Below are 18,268 nucleotides of genomic sequence, written 5' to 3'. Positions count from 1 at the left end.
ATTTTATTGCACTTATGTCTTTCAATCATATAGTAAGTGGTAGAGTTTCTCCTTGACAATGACAGCCAAAACAATTTGAATCACAAAATTCAGTAGATGTTTTTTTAGTCGCCAACAATACCACATTCACACTTGTATCACTTGGGATGGGTTAAGGGGGGCCATTGACACGTCTTGTAAATATTTAAGCCATATTTCTCATTTTGAGTGATATATGAAAGTTTGTAACTTTGACTTGTGGTGCAGTGGGAATGCTTTTGTCTCATGTTATATTCACTATCAGTAACATCTCGGGAAAACATTGGGAATTTCAAAAAATGACTTAAATTTAATTAGAAATGCATTTTTTTGCAAATTTCAATAAGGAGATGCATCTAATGAGTTAGTAAATGAGTAAACAAACCAAACAAGCTGATCTAGATATTTATAAATGCTGTAACAAACGGATTTTCATAACAAAATAAAGGAGAACTAGAAAGAGTTTTCCTCAACTAGTTATTGAAACAAAATATCTTGAATTCCTTTTCTTGAGACATTAAATGATTTTAACTACTAACAATTAATTGAGATAAGAAAACCAACTGAAATAACTGTAGTAACGATCAATTGAAATAACTGCAATAATGATCAACTGAAATAATTGTAATAATGATCAATTGAAATAACTGTAATAATGATCAACTAAAATAACTATAATAACTATCAACTGAAATAACTGAAATAACGATGTACTATCTTTCCTTGCATACAAGTAAAGTAAATACATAACATGAAATAAAAAGAGGAACATACGAGAAGTGACTGGTGAGTCTTTAATTAGTTGTGCAAGCCTTGGCTTTTGGTAAGAGGAGAAGCATTGACTTAGACTTAACCTCCCAACTTCGAACCATATTCATCCCCACACAATCAAGACCCTCCCTACCCCGCGATCAAGCTCGGGATAGTTTTAGTCCAACCACTTGAGCGTTCCGGTGTTTAGAATGTCCGCACAGTTATGGACAGACATGTCTGAATAACTGGCACTACTGACATCAAGTGATCATAGATGACAAACATGCCTTTAACGACCTTGGCCAAGGTTTTCCGATGGGTTCAATTATCCGATCACCACTGCTCGACTTGAGAACAGGAGAACAATAAGTATGAACATGCATGAGCTATTAAATGATTTTCTTTTTTCAAATAATTTAGAATTGTTATGTCATGTCTGATTTTTATTCCTTGTTAATGCAGATTTCTATTTCACCTCTTTACCTCTTCCTTGGCTATATAGCCGGGTGAGTCCCAGGCGTTTGAATCTTAGAGCAACCAGCTCTTTCTATTGATCCTCAACTGATATAAGAATATTATATGTTTCCAGCATATCACATTTCTGTGACCTGAGAAATATAACTTTTAAGACTTGTAGAATAAATACCACTTGATTTTGATATTCAGTAGTAGAATAAAGATATGATATCATGTCATGGATACTTGGTCTTGACTCATCATAAGAAGTTTTGTCCTAAAGAGGAACTAATCGATGATATTAAACAAAGATGACTTATGGCATATTCTGGAACTGTATCTTACTGCTGTAATTTCAAAAAAAATGCATTGTATCTGGTAAAAACATATTGTAATCATTGGGATATGGGGGCAACCACACAACTTGGTAAAATTCAGAAAGTAATTGAGTCTTGGCTAGACGCTATGAATCAGCTCCTTCACAGAAAGAACTCTGGACGCAGTCACGTACTCAAGCAAGGAAAATATAAATGAAAGGAAAGTTATCGTGGCAGTAGGGAAAGAATGAAAATAAAATTTCAGAGGAATCCACCATAAGAAATATTGTAGAGGTATGTCGTGAGGAATGAGACTCCTTGGCCTCTTACGGCTTTCATAATTTAAAGAGGTATTTGATAAACCTTTTGGCTTCCAAGAAGCCATAACTTATAAAGGACTTGGCTTCTTGGACGCCAATATAATATGCCAAATGTGCATTTTGGTTTCTAGCAAGAAATTGAATAAATATTGGAAAATATTTGAAGGTTATAAATCAAGGATAATTTAAAATATATTTATCACTTGCACGTAGATGTATTTATGAGTTGGCACCATATTATATATTTTACCCAAGGTCGTATCTATTATTATGTATATCTATATACACACTTTATTTGGAAGATTATTTTATCTTCTTGTATATGTATTTAAATGTACGTATTAGATAAAATCTTGTATAAAAATAATATTATGTTGTCACATTTATTTCTATATCTATGTGCATATACATAAATATACATTATAATGATGTGGTGTAAAATCCAATCAAAAGCCATTTGAGGTACTCATTATTTTAAATTGATTAAAAATAACTAGTATTTTAAATGTTTATTTAATAGCTCATTAGTGTCCATCGATTATATCCTAATTTTCAAGTCGCTAGGTCCTTACCAAGACAGTTAAAGGTCATACCTGTTGACCCGATAATTGGACTAAGTTAGTATCCCATTCCATTGATCCCGTTTAGCAATGCTTCTCTCCTTCATCTTCTCTTGCAACCACTCGTGCAACGTTTTCCATGATAATAACAAGTTCTATGATAAATTCATAATAACATTTAATTTAGATAAGAAATTTAATTATTAACCATAATTCCAAAACCAAGCAATTGCTAATCATCATATGACAAACAATGGATAATGACCATCATCATTAAACGGTTAACATAATGAATACAATGGATATATTTAACTACTCTTTTCACATGATTATGAAAGAAAATCCATTCAATTTAACGGCTATAAATAAATTTAAATTAGGTCAAAATTTTGGATGTAACAAATGCAATATATAAAAAAACCACATCCTCATGTGGAATGTCGATGGCTGGCAGCCATAGTCAGAGACTTTGAACTTTGAAATAAACTAAAACTAGTAAATTGTCTTTGTAAAAAGATAAGCAAATACAAATCTCAAGTACAATATAAAACTAGTTTACCACTTCGTCTTCCCCTTCCTAGTAGCTCTAGTAAAATCTATGGGAGTGGGAGGGGGTCAAGCCCTAACAGTCCATTGTGCCTGTGCCTGTGGCTATCAAACTTGGATGTAGCTAGTGTTGGCACTGGCAATGACTCTTCATCATCTGTGTCCTCACTCTCAGTGTCCTCACTCTTACTGCCCTCCTTTTGAATGTCATCAAATCCCGGTGCAAAACCCCTCCGATTCTAGATTTGCTTGAGAAATCTCTTCGAATTTGCTTCGAATCCACTTCAAATTCACTTGCAATCAATCTACAAGGATGCCAATGATTATTTTTCTCCACCAAAACTCTTCTCTCCTCCAAAGGCTGCAAATTGTAAAATGGGCCACTAAATGGTAACTTGTTGGGTGTCCCACTTTTACTGGTTCCCCCCATGAGATTTTCGCAAGTTATAGGGAGAAGTATGCAACTTCTCATGAGATTTTTCGGACTTTTTGGCAGAAACTTTTAGTGTGAAAACTATAAGTTTTCTTGTTTTGGAAAACTTCTTGTAAGAAGCCGAGAATTCTGCCACTAGTCAGCGATATTTTGATCTATGGTTCATACTTTGTTTTAAAGCACTTTTTTGATTTAGAAAATGTATTGTTTGCACCCCTTAGAGTCTCCTTGTTTGTTACAAAATGGTGGCATAACTAATGCACGAGCCATGAGGATGACATTGAAAACAGTTTTGTAGAGGTTTGAAAGAAACATGTTATCTTATTGGAAATAAGGAGGGACACTATGTCAATTTTTCACATTTTTGCCAAGGTGTGAACCAACCTAAGTACAAAAAAATTGATATATTAAACAGTTGTATTGCCAAGTATTCACAAGTCGAAACAAATGTCATTTGAAGTGTAGGTTAAGGTTGAGATTCTATACCCCAACCAACATGGATCCAAACAGAATTTGAAGCAAGGAAAGGCACCAATCAAAATCTCACTTAGAAAGTCCTATGGCAAGTCATAGAATAATATTTTCTAAGTCTGGATTCAAGCGGAATTTGAAGCAAAGAAAGTAATCTATATTTCGATGAAGAATACAGCATGAAAAGGGGCAAAAGAGTTATTGAAGTCTAGCAAGTGGTGCATAGCACACAATTCTAGTGAATGTTTCAATGAGAAATGTCATGTTTGAAAAGTTTTCTTGCGCATGTGAAAGATCTACTTGTACTGCATAGCTATAAGTTAGCTTCTCATATTTCCATAGGTTATTTTCTTTTGAAATCTGGTTGCTCTTCCAGCTGTAGATACGTCCTTGCAAAAATAACAAGACAAAGCTTCTACCTTTATGCAAAGTTTGGCTAAGATTAGCACAGATTTTCTGGATAGGCTTCTACTGAATTCAGAGCAAATTTGAGGCACTACATGATCACCAATTTCCTCATCTTTTTCAATTTGGTAATCATGTTTGGATTCTCTTGGATAATCAAGGGTTTCACAACAAATATCAGAAGTGGAAGTCCATCTAATTGGCATCCTTAGTGTTGCAAACTTGAGCAATGTTAAGCTGTACAAACTGTGCAATTGCTAATAATATTATTTGTCAATCTAATAATATAGCTATTTTAGGATTTGGCTATTCTTTTTTCTTATCCTAGTGAGATCTATTCAAGACATTCTAAGATAGAAATCAAACATTAGGTCATCAAAACAAGCAATGACTTTATTTACTAAATAAATAAACTGGATAAGTGCAAGAAGATTGGAAAACCAGCATGGATAAATTTTATGGAATATCATGATTTTCTGACTGGAAAAATTGTAAAACTGGCTGAGTGGCGAGAAATTGTGATTTCTGCTACAAAGACTTGAACTCTAATCATAGCTATGTATCAGATTAATTAAATGAAGATGCTCCCTTGCTTATTTTTTTTCTCAAATTCTCATTCCCGTTTTTTGTGAAGGGAGTGAATAGATAGATTGCCTCTACTGTCAACTTGCATATTGAAACCAAATATGATGGTATATTATTGTTATTTGTTACAGAACATCGAGGAACATGTGAGTTCTTATTCTTAGCATTGTAGAATATTGGCTATTGTAAATAGCCAATGCTTGAAGTTCTTCCTGCAGCTATTACTGATGACTTTGCTAAGTTTAAAAGGATTCTCAAGAATATATAGATGGCCTTGGCTAACATGTTGAAGTTTAACATTGTTTTCAAATAAGATATTTTTTCCCTAATAAACAGTACTATATAAAGCAATATCATCCATGTTTTGAGTTTGTGACTCTACTCAAAGAGTTGGCAATGTAGAGACTGGAAATGGGCTGTTTACAAGCTGAATAAAGTTGAACTGTCATGTATTGTCATATGGAATATGCAAATAAGATTTATCATTCCTTTTTTCCCTGGTTATGTAGATATGTTGGTAATCTGGTTGGTCGTTACTATAACCGCGAGGGTAAACCAACAAAAGAGCTTAAAGGAGTGGAAGCAAAGGCTGCCCGCGGCAGTCAACTCTTGGAAAAAAAAAAGGCATTTGAAGAGAAGTTGGCAAGCTGCAATTCTAGATGGAGTGAGCAAAATGGAGGCAAGGTGAGACATCTTCAGTTTTTTTAAATTTGAAAATTAATAAAACATCGTTTTGTACTTATAACATTATCATGAACAGTGAAATCCTGTTTGCATTTATGTTTTATGATTTGTGAAGATTATTATATGTATTATTCTTTAAACATAGAGGGTGACAATCGCAAAACATCGAATGCATTCACCATTCCTCACCCAGACTAGCGAACACTTGAACGTGCTTGGTTTACTAAATATGTCCCCTTGCCTTAGTAAGTATTACCTACATAAATGAGGAGTAATTTCATTAACATAATGACTGCTGATTAAGGTCCTTGGAGATGACTAAAAACCACATGGATCAAATTTACAAAATCAAAAAAAAATCTACTCAAAAATTTTGTAAATGTAATGTCCCCTTTCTAGCATTCATAGCATGATTTTGTCGTTAGCCTATTTCCCCACAGTCCCGTAGGCTAACTAGGACATTAAAGGGGCTTAGAGGCCATTTGGCCTAGACGGTTTCAGTTGCAAGTCTTTCTGAGGGGTTCTGGGGCAACTTTGGGCATACTTACTATTTATAGTAAGTCATCTTGGACATGGCCGGACATTCAGTCACAGTGGTATGTCGATGATAATTGTTTAAAATCAACAGGAAAACTTATTTATCATTGATAAGATTTGTTATGCATTGATAAAGCCATTTTATAAAGTTAAATTTAAATATTTAACTTTATTAATGCATAGACTATAGTTTGTGGGAAATATTTAAATTAAAAGAGTTCCCTTTATTTTTATAACACATTGGAGACATAAGGTACATAAAGGGAGTTATGTTTTATCCCACATTGAGAAAATGAAGGATTGAGCTCTTGTGAGAACACTATAAAAGAAATGGAAGAGCTTTTTTTTTGTATGCTTGGATGAAGATTAATGTTATGTTGCTGGATATCTGATTATCGGGCTTGGAGGACAGAATCCCTCTTTGCTAGCATTCTCTTCACTGTTGGAAGACACAGTCAGGAGGATCAAGGGTGTTTTCACTTTAGGAAACACACTGGGTTTCATTTGGGGCGTTTGCATGAAGAAATTTACAAGGGTTTGAGGTGCAGATCTGAAGTTAGTTATTACTATAGTGCTGCATGAACAGTATTTTGCTACAGTCGGCATGAACATTATTTTGCTACAGTCGGCATGAACATTATTTTGCTACAGTACAGCGTGAACAGTGTTGGTATCAAGTTTACTTGTTTTTCCGGCTGATTAGAAGTTTGGAGGGCTGGCCGACTACATCTGCAAAATACTACGGCAACTAATTCCAGGTTTCTTTTGTCAAATTTTGATATTTTGCATAATAATTGTTGAATACAAGTCTGAATAGTTGTTGCAGCCTTTAAGGCAGCTGTAAGTGCACATCTACATTTAAAAATCACCCTTTATTAGCAGATTGAAAGAGTTTCCAAATTTTTCATTTACTATTGAATGTGTGCCAAGTGTTTGTGAAAATGTTATGATGTGTATTATGCATTTTAATGTCACTTCATAGTTGTTCATAAATCTACTCATTGGAAAGCAATTTATTGAGGAAATCAACTTTATGAGTTTGCATACAAAGTGTTTGACAATATTCCTTAAGTTAAATTTCTACAAGTCAAAGTTCAAATCAGGGGAGGATTGTATAGTGGTATCAGAGCTATAAGTCCTGCCATCCTGTGGAGGTCTCATAGGAAATTTGGAACTGGCGGATAGAGGGGAAAGTGTTTGATGAAATGTCAGAACACTAAAATCAGAGCATTTATGTTTGAGCATGCGACAGGGGCCTTATAATTTCTGCAATACCAGAGCAAGACAAAGTAGGAGTTCAGACTTGCAAAGCAAACAGTCTAGTTCATCCGTATAGGGGGATATAGAATCCAGTCATACAGACACAGCGGAGGTATTCTTTGATCAAGACAACAATATGGGTGACTGAGATGACAAGAATACAAGATTAGGTGGAGGAGGAAATGCCGGTCCAGAGCTTGGAGAGGAAAGATTCTTACAGTTATTAGAGACCTTGGTACAGGGTCAGCGAGTAGCAGAACAAAGGGCACAGGAACAGAATCAGAGATTGGATCTTATGATGCAGATGATGGCTCGTCAAATGGGGTTGAATGCTAACATGGGTGGAAGAAATAATCAGAATGGTAACAATCAGAATGGAAATGATTAGGATGGGACACATAATGGAGATGAACAAGTTGGGAACAATTTTGGTCATGCACCCCAGCGAGCTAGGACAGTGAGTTCAAGGCACATGATTCCTACATTTCCTCCTAGAGCTCCAGAGCAGCTCGTACTAGAGCCCCAGATTACTGATATACAGGACCAGTTGAGGAGAGATTGGGAAGCCGGAGGGTCAGATTTTACTGCTACAATTACCTTTAGGGAGTATATGGATGTGCGGATGAAACATATGCCATGTGGACATGACAGGAACTAGAGCTATGAGCTACGAAAGAAAGTAGGGAGACTTGAGTTACCATATTATGATGGCTTAGGAAAGTCTACAGCAAGAGCTTGGGTTCAAAAGCTTGACACATACTTTCAATTGAACCCTATGCCCGGGGAAGAAGCTATTAAGTACGCAGCAATTCATCTGGATGGGTTAGCACACGAGTGGTGGCATCATGGTATGGTCACTATGGGACATGCACACATTACCTCATATGTGGAGTTTACAGAGAGGCTGATTGAACGTTTTGATAGGAAGGATCCAGAACTCCATTTCAAAGAGTTAGCTCAGCTTAAACAGTGGGGATCATTGGAAACATACATTTCAGAGTTTCAGAAACTTGCAGTGTTAGTAACAGATGTATCTCAACAGAGGATACTAGTTCTATTTATGGATGGGTTAGCTGATCCGTTGAGAGGGTGGATTAAAGCTCTCAACCCTCCCACTTTGCAGGAAGCCATTAAGAAAGCTCATGACATGGATTCCTCTTCATCTTCAAAAAATAAATTCCAGGCAAAGAGTTTCCCTTCAAAGAAAGATAAGGACAGGAAACCTTTTCAAAAAGAGGTTCAGCCAGCTAAGGAGGAAAGTAAGAGGTTGGACAATGAGACACTTAATGATCTTAGGAAGAAGAAGCTTTGTTTTCATTGCAGGGAGCCTTGGGATTTGTCACATAAGTGTCCATTGAAAGCAAAAGCTAAGCAGATGGAGTACTTTTCAGCCGAAGAGTCAGTAGATGGAGATTCAAAGCAGTCATCCGAATCAGATGGAGATGATGATAGTTCTTCACAGGAGGAAGCACGCGGTGATAGCACGATAGCTCAGTTGTCAAGTATACAGGAGGCCGTCACTTTCAGAGTTAGGGGAACCTTGGATGGACAGAGAGTTGTGGCACTCATTGAGACAGGGGCGACACATAACTTCATTGACGAGAAGTTTGTGACACGCAGAGGGCTACATACAGAGGAGCATAGGTGATTTAAGGTGATGGTTGTCGATGGCTTCAAAATTGAATGTACCAAGAAAATCTCCAACTTGTAGCTTCGTTTGGGAGATTATGACATGACAGAAGATTTCTTTGTGGTCAACATTGGTGATCAGGATATGGTGCTTGGGATGAACTGGATGAAGTCTCTGGTAGAGTTTACATTTAACCTTGACAAAATGGAAATGAGGTTTGAGGCAAATGGTAAGAAGATAGTGCTCAGAGGTTTGTCAGATGGGAGACTTCGAGTGGTGTCACTCAAGCGGATGCAGAGTTTCTTTAGACATGATCAGGTGCAGTGGGCAGCAAAGTTTAGAGTAATGCCTGAGATGACAGAGCAGCATAAACAAGAGTATCCACCTGATGTACAAAAAATAATAACCAAACATACTAAGGTGTTTGGTGAGATACCTCTAGGGAGACCCTCGGATAGGGGAATCAAGCATGTTATTGAATTAGAGGAAGGGGCTAAGCCAGTTATCATCACACCTTACCACCATCTGAAGAGATGTAAGGATGAAATAGAAAAGGCAATTAAGGAGTTGATTGACATGGGGCGCATACGACCAAGAAAAAGTCCTTTCGCTTCTTCAGTAGTATTGGTGAAGAAGAAGGATGGTACAATGAGGATGTGCTTTGATTATAGGGAGCTAAACAAGAAGACAATCAAGAACCGATACCCTATCCCGCGCATCGATGAGCTTATTGATGAATTGCATGGTGCATGCTACTTCTCCAAGATTGATTTGAGATCCGGCTACCATCAGATACGGGTTAGAGAGGTGGATGTGGAGAAGACAACTTTTAGATGCCACTATGGACATTTTGAGTTGTTAGTCATGCCCTTTAGGTTGACAAATGCCCCTGCCACTTTCCAGTCCTGTATGAATAGAGTGTTTAGAGATCAGTTGAGGAAGTTTGTGTTGATATGTTTTGATGATATATTGATATACAACCGTACTTGGGAGGAACATTTGAAGCATATTGATACAGTGCTCAGTATTCTAGAGAGGGAGTCATTATATGCCAAGATGATTAAATGTGAGTTTGGGATGACAGAGTTGCTCTATCTAGGGCATATTATTAGTGTAGGAAGTGTTCGGGTTGACCCAGACAAGATTAGGGCCATTCTGGATTGGCCACCATCGAGGAACACTTCACAACTCAAGGGATTTCTCGGGCTTTGTGGGTTCTACCGCAAATTTGTGAAGGGATTTTCACAGATAGTAGCACCACTTACAGATTTGACACGGAAAGATAGTTTCAAGTGGTCAGAGAGGGCTCAGGATTGTTTTGACAGGTTTAAGGAGCTGATGAGTACATGTCCTGTTTTAGCCATTCCAGATTTCACCAGGCCCTTTGAGCTGCAGTGTGATGCCTCGGGAGAGGGCATAGGAGCTGTTCTCATGCAAGACAAACATCCCATCGCATATGAGAGTAGAAAATTACGAGGTGTGGAGAGAACCTACAACATCTACGACAAAGAGATGCTAGCAATCATGCACGCGCTAGCTAAGTTCAAGCAGTACTTAGTGGGAAGCCGGTTCACAGTAAAAATAGATCATAATAGCTTGAAACATTTCCTTGGACAGAAGGACCTTAATGACAGGCAACAGAAATGGGTGAGTAAATTACAGGCCTATGATTTCGACATAGCCTATGTCAAAGGGAAGAAAAATATTGTTGCAAATGCTTTATCTAGAAGGCATCATTTGCTTGCTATTGGGATAGTCATGGATGATTGGAGAGAGATGATCTTGGCAGAATATGCTAAGGATAGTTGGGCATCTAGCATTATTGAGGGAGCTATTCAAGATAGTCGATACACTGTCGTAAATGATCTGATCATCTACAAGGAAAGGATTTATTTAGTACCCGGGTCTGCTATGAAGAAAAAGATTTTGAGGGCATTTCATGATTCACCATTGGCAGGACATCCCGGATTCTTTAAGACATATCGACAGGTGAGAGAGCGCTTCACTTGGAAAGGACTCAAATCAGAGGTGCTTTAGTTTGTGAGGGAATGCCCCGTGTGTCAGCAGAACAAACAGGAACATTCTTTTCCGGGTGGTTTACTATAGCCCCTACCCATACCAGAGAAGAAGTGGGATAGCATTTCCATGGATTTTATCATAGGCCTCCCCAAGGCACAGGGTCGGGATTGTATCTTTGTTGTGGTAGACAGATTGACGAAATTTGCACATTTCTTTGCAATTTCGTCTACATATTCAGCAACACAAATAGCAGAACTATTTTTTCGAGAGGTATTCAGACTACATGGGATACCACGGAGCATAGTCAGTGACAGAGACAGCAGATTTATGAGCCACTTTTGGCAGGAGTTGTTCAGGTTATGTGGAACAGAGCTCACTTCGAGTACCAGCTACCACCCCCAAACTGATGGGCAGACAGAGATAGTGAACAAATGGGTTGAGGGGTACCTTTGAAACTACATTGCAGGAGAGTAGAAGGCTTGGGTGAAGTGGCTACATCTAGGGGAGTATTGTTATAATACCTCTTTCCATATGTCTATTCAAATGTCCCCTTTTATGGCACTGTACGGGTATGATGCTCCTAATTTTTTGGATTTGTTATTTGGGGATAGTAAGGTGCCTAAGGCCAAGGATACTTTGCAGGAGTGCCAGGACATTATGCGATCCTTGAAGGAAAATTTGCAAAAAGCACAAAATCAGCAGAAGCAATATGCTGATCAGCACAGGGTTGAGAGGTCTTTTGAGGTGGGAGATATGGTGTACCTCATGTTACAACCGTATAGACAGTCCTCTCTCAAGAAGAGTGGAGCAGAGATATTGAAACCACGCTACTATGGACCGTTCAAAGTAATCAGGAGAGTGGGCGAAGTAGCTTATGAGTTGGAGTTGCCTGCAGACAGTAAAGTGCATAATGTGTTCCATGTGTCACGCCTTAAGAAGGCATTGGGTCACAATGTGGTGCCTTCAGTAGTATTGCCACCTCTTGATGATGAGGGAAAGCTTATCTTGGTTCCCGAGGCCATACTTGACTCCAGGGAGAGGGTGCTTCGCAGGAGGACTATCAGGGACTATCTAGTGAAGTGGAGGAACCTACCTGTCGAGGATGCTACTTGGGAAAATGAGCAGATATTGCAGCATCCAGAGCTGAAATTGCTTGAGGACAAGCAATTTTGGGAAGGGCAGACTGTAATGTCCCCTTTCTAGCATTCATAGCATGATGTTGTCGTTAGCCTATTTCCCCACAGTCCCATAGGCTAACTAGGACATTAAAGGGGCTTAGAGGCCATTTGGCCTAGACAGTTTCAGTTGCAGGTCTTTCTGAGGGGTTCTGGGGCAACTTTGGGCATACTTACTATTTATAGTAAGTCATCTTGGACATGGCCGAACATTCAGTCACAGTGGTATGTCGATGGTAATTGTTTAAAATCGACAGGAAAACTTATTTATCATTGATAAGATTTGTTATGCATTGATAAAGTCATTTTATAAAGTTAAATTTAAATATGTAACTTTATTAATGCATAGACTATAGTTTGTGGGAAATATTTAAATTAAAAGAGTTCCCTTTATTTCTATAACACATTGGAGATATAAGGTACACAAAGGGAGTTATGTTTTATCCCACATTGAGAAAATGAAGGATTGAGCTCTTGTGAGAACACTATAAAAGAAATGGAAGAGCTTTTTTTTTGTATGCTTGGATGAAGATTAATGTTATGTTGCTGGATATCTGATTATCGGGCTTGGAGGACGGAATCCCTCTTTGCTAGCATTCTCTTCGCTGTTGGAAGACACAGTCAGGAGGATCAAGGGTGTTTTCACTTCAGGAAACACACTGGGTTTCATTTGGGGCGTTTGCATAAAGAAATTTACAAGGGTTTGAGGTGCAGATCTGAAGTTAGTTATTGCTATAGTGCCGCATGAACAGTATTTTGCTACAGTCGTCATGAACAGTATTTTGCTGCAGTACGGCGTGAACAGTGTTGGTATCAAGTTTACTTGTTTTTTCGGCTGATTAGAAGTTTGGAGGGCTGGCCAACTACATCTGCAAAATACTACAGCAACTAATTCCAAGTTTCTTCTATCAAATTTTGATATTTTACATAATAATTGTTGAATACAAGTCTGAATAGTTGTTGCAGCTTTTAAGGCAGCTGTAAGTGCACATCTACATTTAAAAATCACCCTTTATTAGCAGATTGAAAGAGTTTCCAGATTTTTCATATACTATTGAATGTGTGCCAAGTGTTTGTGAAAATGTTATGATGTGTATTATGCATTTTAATGTCACTTCATAGTTGTTCGTAAATCTACTCATTGGAAAACAATTTATTGAGGAAATCAGCTTTATGAGTTTGCATACAAAGTGTTTGACAATATTCCTTAAGTTAAATTTCTACAAGTCAAAGTTCAAATCAGGGGAGGATATTACAGTAAAGCTTTCACCTACTTAACATAAAGGCATCCTATCTGAGTGGTATGCAATAGGAATCTAACTCACAAGCTTTGTTAATATATATCTTCAACCTGCTGTATTCCTCACAGTCTAGATTTTGAACCCTCCATCTAGGAACTTATATATTCAAATGCATGATTCTTTGCAGAATTTTGAAGTAATTGAAATTAGCTATGTTCCTCTGAGTTTCTGGCACAGGTTTCCAGGGACAGCAAAAAGTTTTGCCAATTTTGGGGATGGGGGGAGGTGAGCAGGGGCAGCAAATGGGGAGGGTTATAAATACAAGGAAAATCTAAAATATACACTGAAATTTGCAAATACACGTCATTCATATGAAATGAAGTACAAAGCATGTCATTTAAACATTATAGAACCTTAACTACAACATTTGAATGCCATCTAGGAAATAATAACTTATTCAATACTCAATCAGTCAATTGTCAATATGCATATCAATATGTGAGCAAAAATATAAGTTTAGCAGTGAACAATATCACAGAAATATGGAATTCTAAATATGCCCAAAGGCTAGAGGGCTACCATAAAGTTTCAGCATCATGTTCAAGTTCAACGTAAATAACAAAATATAGAAAAATGGAGCAGACTGTTGCTCCAATTCTTCTGCCACCATGGCGTCAAAATCAGAGTTGTCATTCTCACCTTAGTCACAGGGTTTGCCGAATTTTCGGCTCTAGGTTCGAAATTCGGCGAACCCATAAACAATGTTAAAAATTCATTCATGTTCCTCATTAATTCATACGGAATTGCTTTGTAGGGATTTCTAGAAAAAAACTTGTGAAACCATGGCTTTCATCTGCTAAAAGTGCAACAGTTTGAAGCTCGGCTACACAAAAACAATTGTGTCTGCTACCTCGGCTATGACAAGACGATTGTTCTACATTTCCGACTGTGTCTGCATTTTTATGCATCTCCGTTTTGCTGCATCCAGCGTGGTCGACAGTGGGTTTGTGTTTGCTCTAGCGTGGTTGAGGTCGTCTATCGGAACTCCATTTAACTTTTTCATTTATCAGTTTAGGTTTGAAATAATTGATAACATTATTACTATTATAATAACAAAATATGATTTGTAAACGAAAACATAATAATAAATATAGTTTATATTATTTTAATAGTTTATGATAAGGTTTTATTTTTATTTTTAATGATTTGTATAAACTATATTATAAGGGGCTGAGTTGGAGATTCATATAATAATAGAGTTTATAATAACATTATTTTTATTATTTTTTAATCAAACATAAACATTAATAATAAATAACATTGTAATAATAAATAAATTAGACATATAATAATACTAATAAATAAATTCATAAATATATAATAATAATAATAATAAATATATTCATAAATATATAATAATAATAATAATTAATAAACTCATAAACATGTAATTAACTTTTTGCATGAAACTCATAAACATATAATAATAATAAATAGCTTATATTTTTTTTAAAGTTACATAAGGCGAATTTTATGTCGAATTTTTTCCAATTTTTTTAACTTGTCGAACTTCATTCGAAGTTCATAGTTGTCGAACTCGAACTCGAACTCGAACTTGAACCTTTTGACTTAGATTCTTAGTAGCATGCTCCATAGGAAGCGTAGTCTCATCCAATGGAACCCCAACCAGTCTTGGTGCTGTCTCATACTCATATATCTGGACCACATCCTCAAGCTCAACCAAAGTAACGTGACTCGGACCCGGCTCAGACTCGGCAAGGGTAACTTGACTTGTGACCCAGCTCGGACTCGGTAGTGACTCGATGATGACTTGGCAAAGTGAAAAAACGTCAAAATTTTGAGATTTTTTAGGATTTAGAGAACATTCCAAGCACCCATTATTAAATAAAGCTTAAAGAAACAATAACATCATTAAATAGAAGATAATTTGATCATAATTGATAATGCACATACTTAAAACTTAAAAGTCAAACATACGTCGATTACATAAGTACAATACTACAAAGGTAAATTGCTAAATACTATATTACTAGTAACTAAACAATAGTTGAAGGAAATATTATAAAAGTAAAACATAGAATCATATATAAAATGATAAATCCATGCAACCCATCAAAATGTATATGTATTATGAAATCCAACACATTAATAGTTATCATCAAATGTTCCAAATTCTGATCATATGTTAAGTTAAACAAAAAGTTAAAACAAGACTATAGCTATGGCTCCTAGTCGGAGTCCTCATCGTCATCCTCATCCTCATTCCCAACCTCAACCTCAACCTCAGGCTCAGTATAATCTATAAAATGCCTCTTAGTAAGGCGTCTAAGGTAGGTCCTAGATGACTAATTAGCCATAGCATCAGCCTGTGAGGTGCCTCTAGGATCAACTATAGTCTCTGGCTCTGCCAATGCCTGTGAGGTGTCACTAAGAACAACTGAAGCTCTTTGGTCCTCTGCTACCATAGCCACAGCCTCAGCCTAGCCCTCTCTATCTGCCTGGTCAACCCACTATAGGTCCTCATCATCAAAGACAAGGTCAGTAGCCTCAGTGATCCACTTAGACTCTGGATCAACCTCCTCTAGAGTAATTGGAGAGGTGTCACTATCCAAAATCTCCCTTGTCCTAATGCGCAGGTTGTAATGCACCAAGTATTGATGTATATAGCCATATCCCTAAATAAAATTCCTGAGTGATTGTTGTGCAACTCTATGAAAGTTGGAAGTCAATGATATATAAAGACAGTTTGGAGGCTTCTATTGCAGATTTGATGATTCGTAATAAGATTAAACAAGCATCTCTGATCCTCTCTCCCCTTTCAAATAAGCAAAGTGTATATAACATGGTTGGAATAACACCCATTGAAATGCCTTTCTCAGGCCTCCTCTGGTTCTCTAAATTGCTGGTTCTGTTCTTATGAACAAATTTCTGATCAGAACCTTGCAATGATGTCCAGTACCAAATAAGCCTCAGAGGTAATAATATTTTCGTTTCTGTCATGAACATATAATCTCGTAACATTAATCTAATATTTTTCAATGGCTGTATCAGAATAGATAAATGCCACACATAGTTAAGAACAGGAAGCACACGCACTCATAATATTAGCAACCTGATTAGGTAATTAAAAGAGAAAATATGACTAAAATGAGGCACAAATTAGGTAAACCAAATTTGGAAATAATAGAAGTTAAAGTCGGAAAAACTTAAAGCTTGATCCTATGCTAGAAAATTATAATGGAGACTCATGAATTTTGGCTCCATCAGTGGCTCTCATTGGGGACATATGCCCCTTGTGGGCATAGTGAGCATCTCAGCTATCTCTGGAGGAGCAGACCTGCCAACACATAAGGAGTAATCAGCTCATGAAATAATACATATAAAAACCCAAAAAAATTAAAATACAATAAAACAAAGAAAGGAAATAGTACTCCCTTTATTGAAAGAATGGCTTAAGGTACTGTCCATGGACTGGGAAATCCTGCATGCGACCATTTGTATCCTGCAAAAAATAAGATTGTTCTCCAGCCTTTTCAAGGATGATAAACGGTCCTAACCATAAGGCCTCGAACTTACCATGCTTTCCTTTGTCTTGATCTTTTGCATTCCATTTTAGAACCCAATCACCTACTTTAAGAGATCGGTTTGAAGATTTCTTGTCATGAAGAAATTTAACCTATTGCTGCTTATTAATATTCTGTTCCTGCGCTAGCCTCCTTACCTCATCTAGCTCAATCAGTGCATTTAATCTATTCTCTATGAAATCGATATCTTCTAATTGTTCCTCAGTAACAAATTTGTAAACAAGCAATAAATTATTCAAAGGAAGCTTTGCTTCTTTCCCATAAACTAGGTTGAAAGGAGAAAAACCGGTTGACTTTTTTATCGTGATTCTATCTGCCCACAATGCTAGATTCAGCTTCGAATCCCAGGTGTGCTTTTTGTTGTCTAACATTCTTTTGATAATCTTCAAGATATTTTTATTACTAGATTCGGCTTGTCCATTTCCTTGGGGATGATATGGAGACAGGTACAATATTGTAATGCCATATTTCCTACAAAATTCAGCAAACTCATTAGATCTAAAACACATACCATTATCTGCTATAATCTTTTGAGGAACTCCAAATCTAGTTAAGATGTTTTTAGTACGAAACTTAATCACTACTTTACTTGTAGATTGTTGAGTGGGTATAGCCTCTACCCACTTGGTAAAGTAATTGGTAGCCACTAGAATCCAACTATGCCCACCGCTCGACTTATCACTAATTTCTCCTATAAAATCAATTCCACACATTTGGAAGGGCTCTTCCGCTTGTAATGTTTTGAAGGGAAGGGTGCCATCATATTTCAACTTACCAGAGAATTTTTGACAAGCCTCACACTTTCGAATATACGCATGACATTCTTTAAAAAGCTAGGGCCAGGAATAACCTACTCGCAATATCTTATGTGCTGTAGTTCTAGCTGAAAAATGATTGCCGCAAACTCCTTCATGCATCTCTTTGAGAATAACTACAGGCTGGGCAACATCTAAACAAAACAGTGAAATTCCATCCCGATTTTTCCAATATAAATCTCCTTGAATCAGAACATACTTTGCAACCTGTAATTTGATAGTCCTCTTTTGATTGTCACTTAGCTCATCTCTACATTTTGTATGCTATAAATAATAAACTATATCAGTATACCAAGGGCATCTTTCAATGCTAACTTTAGTATGATCATTAATTTGATTTACCTACACAGCCTTCAAATTTGATTCCACCACAAGTTTAGTGAATCCCTGCCCTCTAACCAATTTTGTGATTTGAATATCTATGTTAAATTCCTGGAT

At 36.9% G+C, this 18,268-nt stretch overlaps 1 protein-coding gene and 1 long non-coding RNA gene across 3 annotated transcripts in view; both read left to right on the top strand.

Moving 5' to 3' along the window:
* LOC149568666 (membrane-associated progesterone-binding protein 4-like) overlaps positions 1-18,268 on the top strand; it is a 106,283-nt gene that overhangs the window by 63,499 nt on the left and 24,516 nt on the right. For both annotated transcript variants that reach the window (XM_089821546.1, XM_089821545.1), the window contains exon 7: positions 5,374-5,548. In XM_089821546.1, the coding sequence (XP_089677672.1) occupies positions 5,374-5,548 (175 nt within the window). The remainder of the gene's footprint in view (positions 1-5,373; positions 5,549-18,268) is intronic.
* LOC149568667 (uncharacterized) lies at positions 5,564-13,932 on the top strand. The gene is made up of 2 exons (XR_016362610.1): positions 5,564-5,929; positions 13,433-13,932. It is a non-coding gene; the product is annotated as an uncharacterized LOC149568667 (long non-coding RNA).

The sequence above is a fragment of the Cupressus sempervirens genome, chromosome 3, assembly GCF_028749045.1.
Source record: "Cupressus sempervirens isolate cs-2001-9-10 chromosome 3, ASM2874904v1, whole genome shotgun sequence".
Lineage (NCBI taxonomy): Eukaryota > Viridiplantae > Streptophyta > Pinopsida > Cupressales > Cupressaceae > Cupressus > Cupressus sempervirens.
The sequence above is the reverse complement of the archived record's forward strand: the minus strand, read 5'-3'. Positions and strand labels throughout refer to the sequence as shown.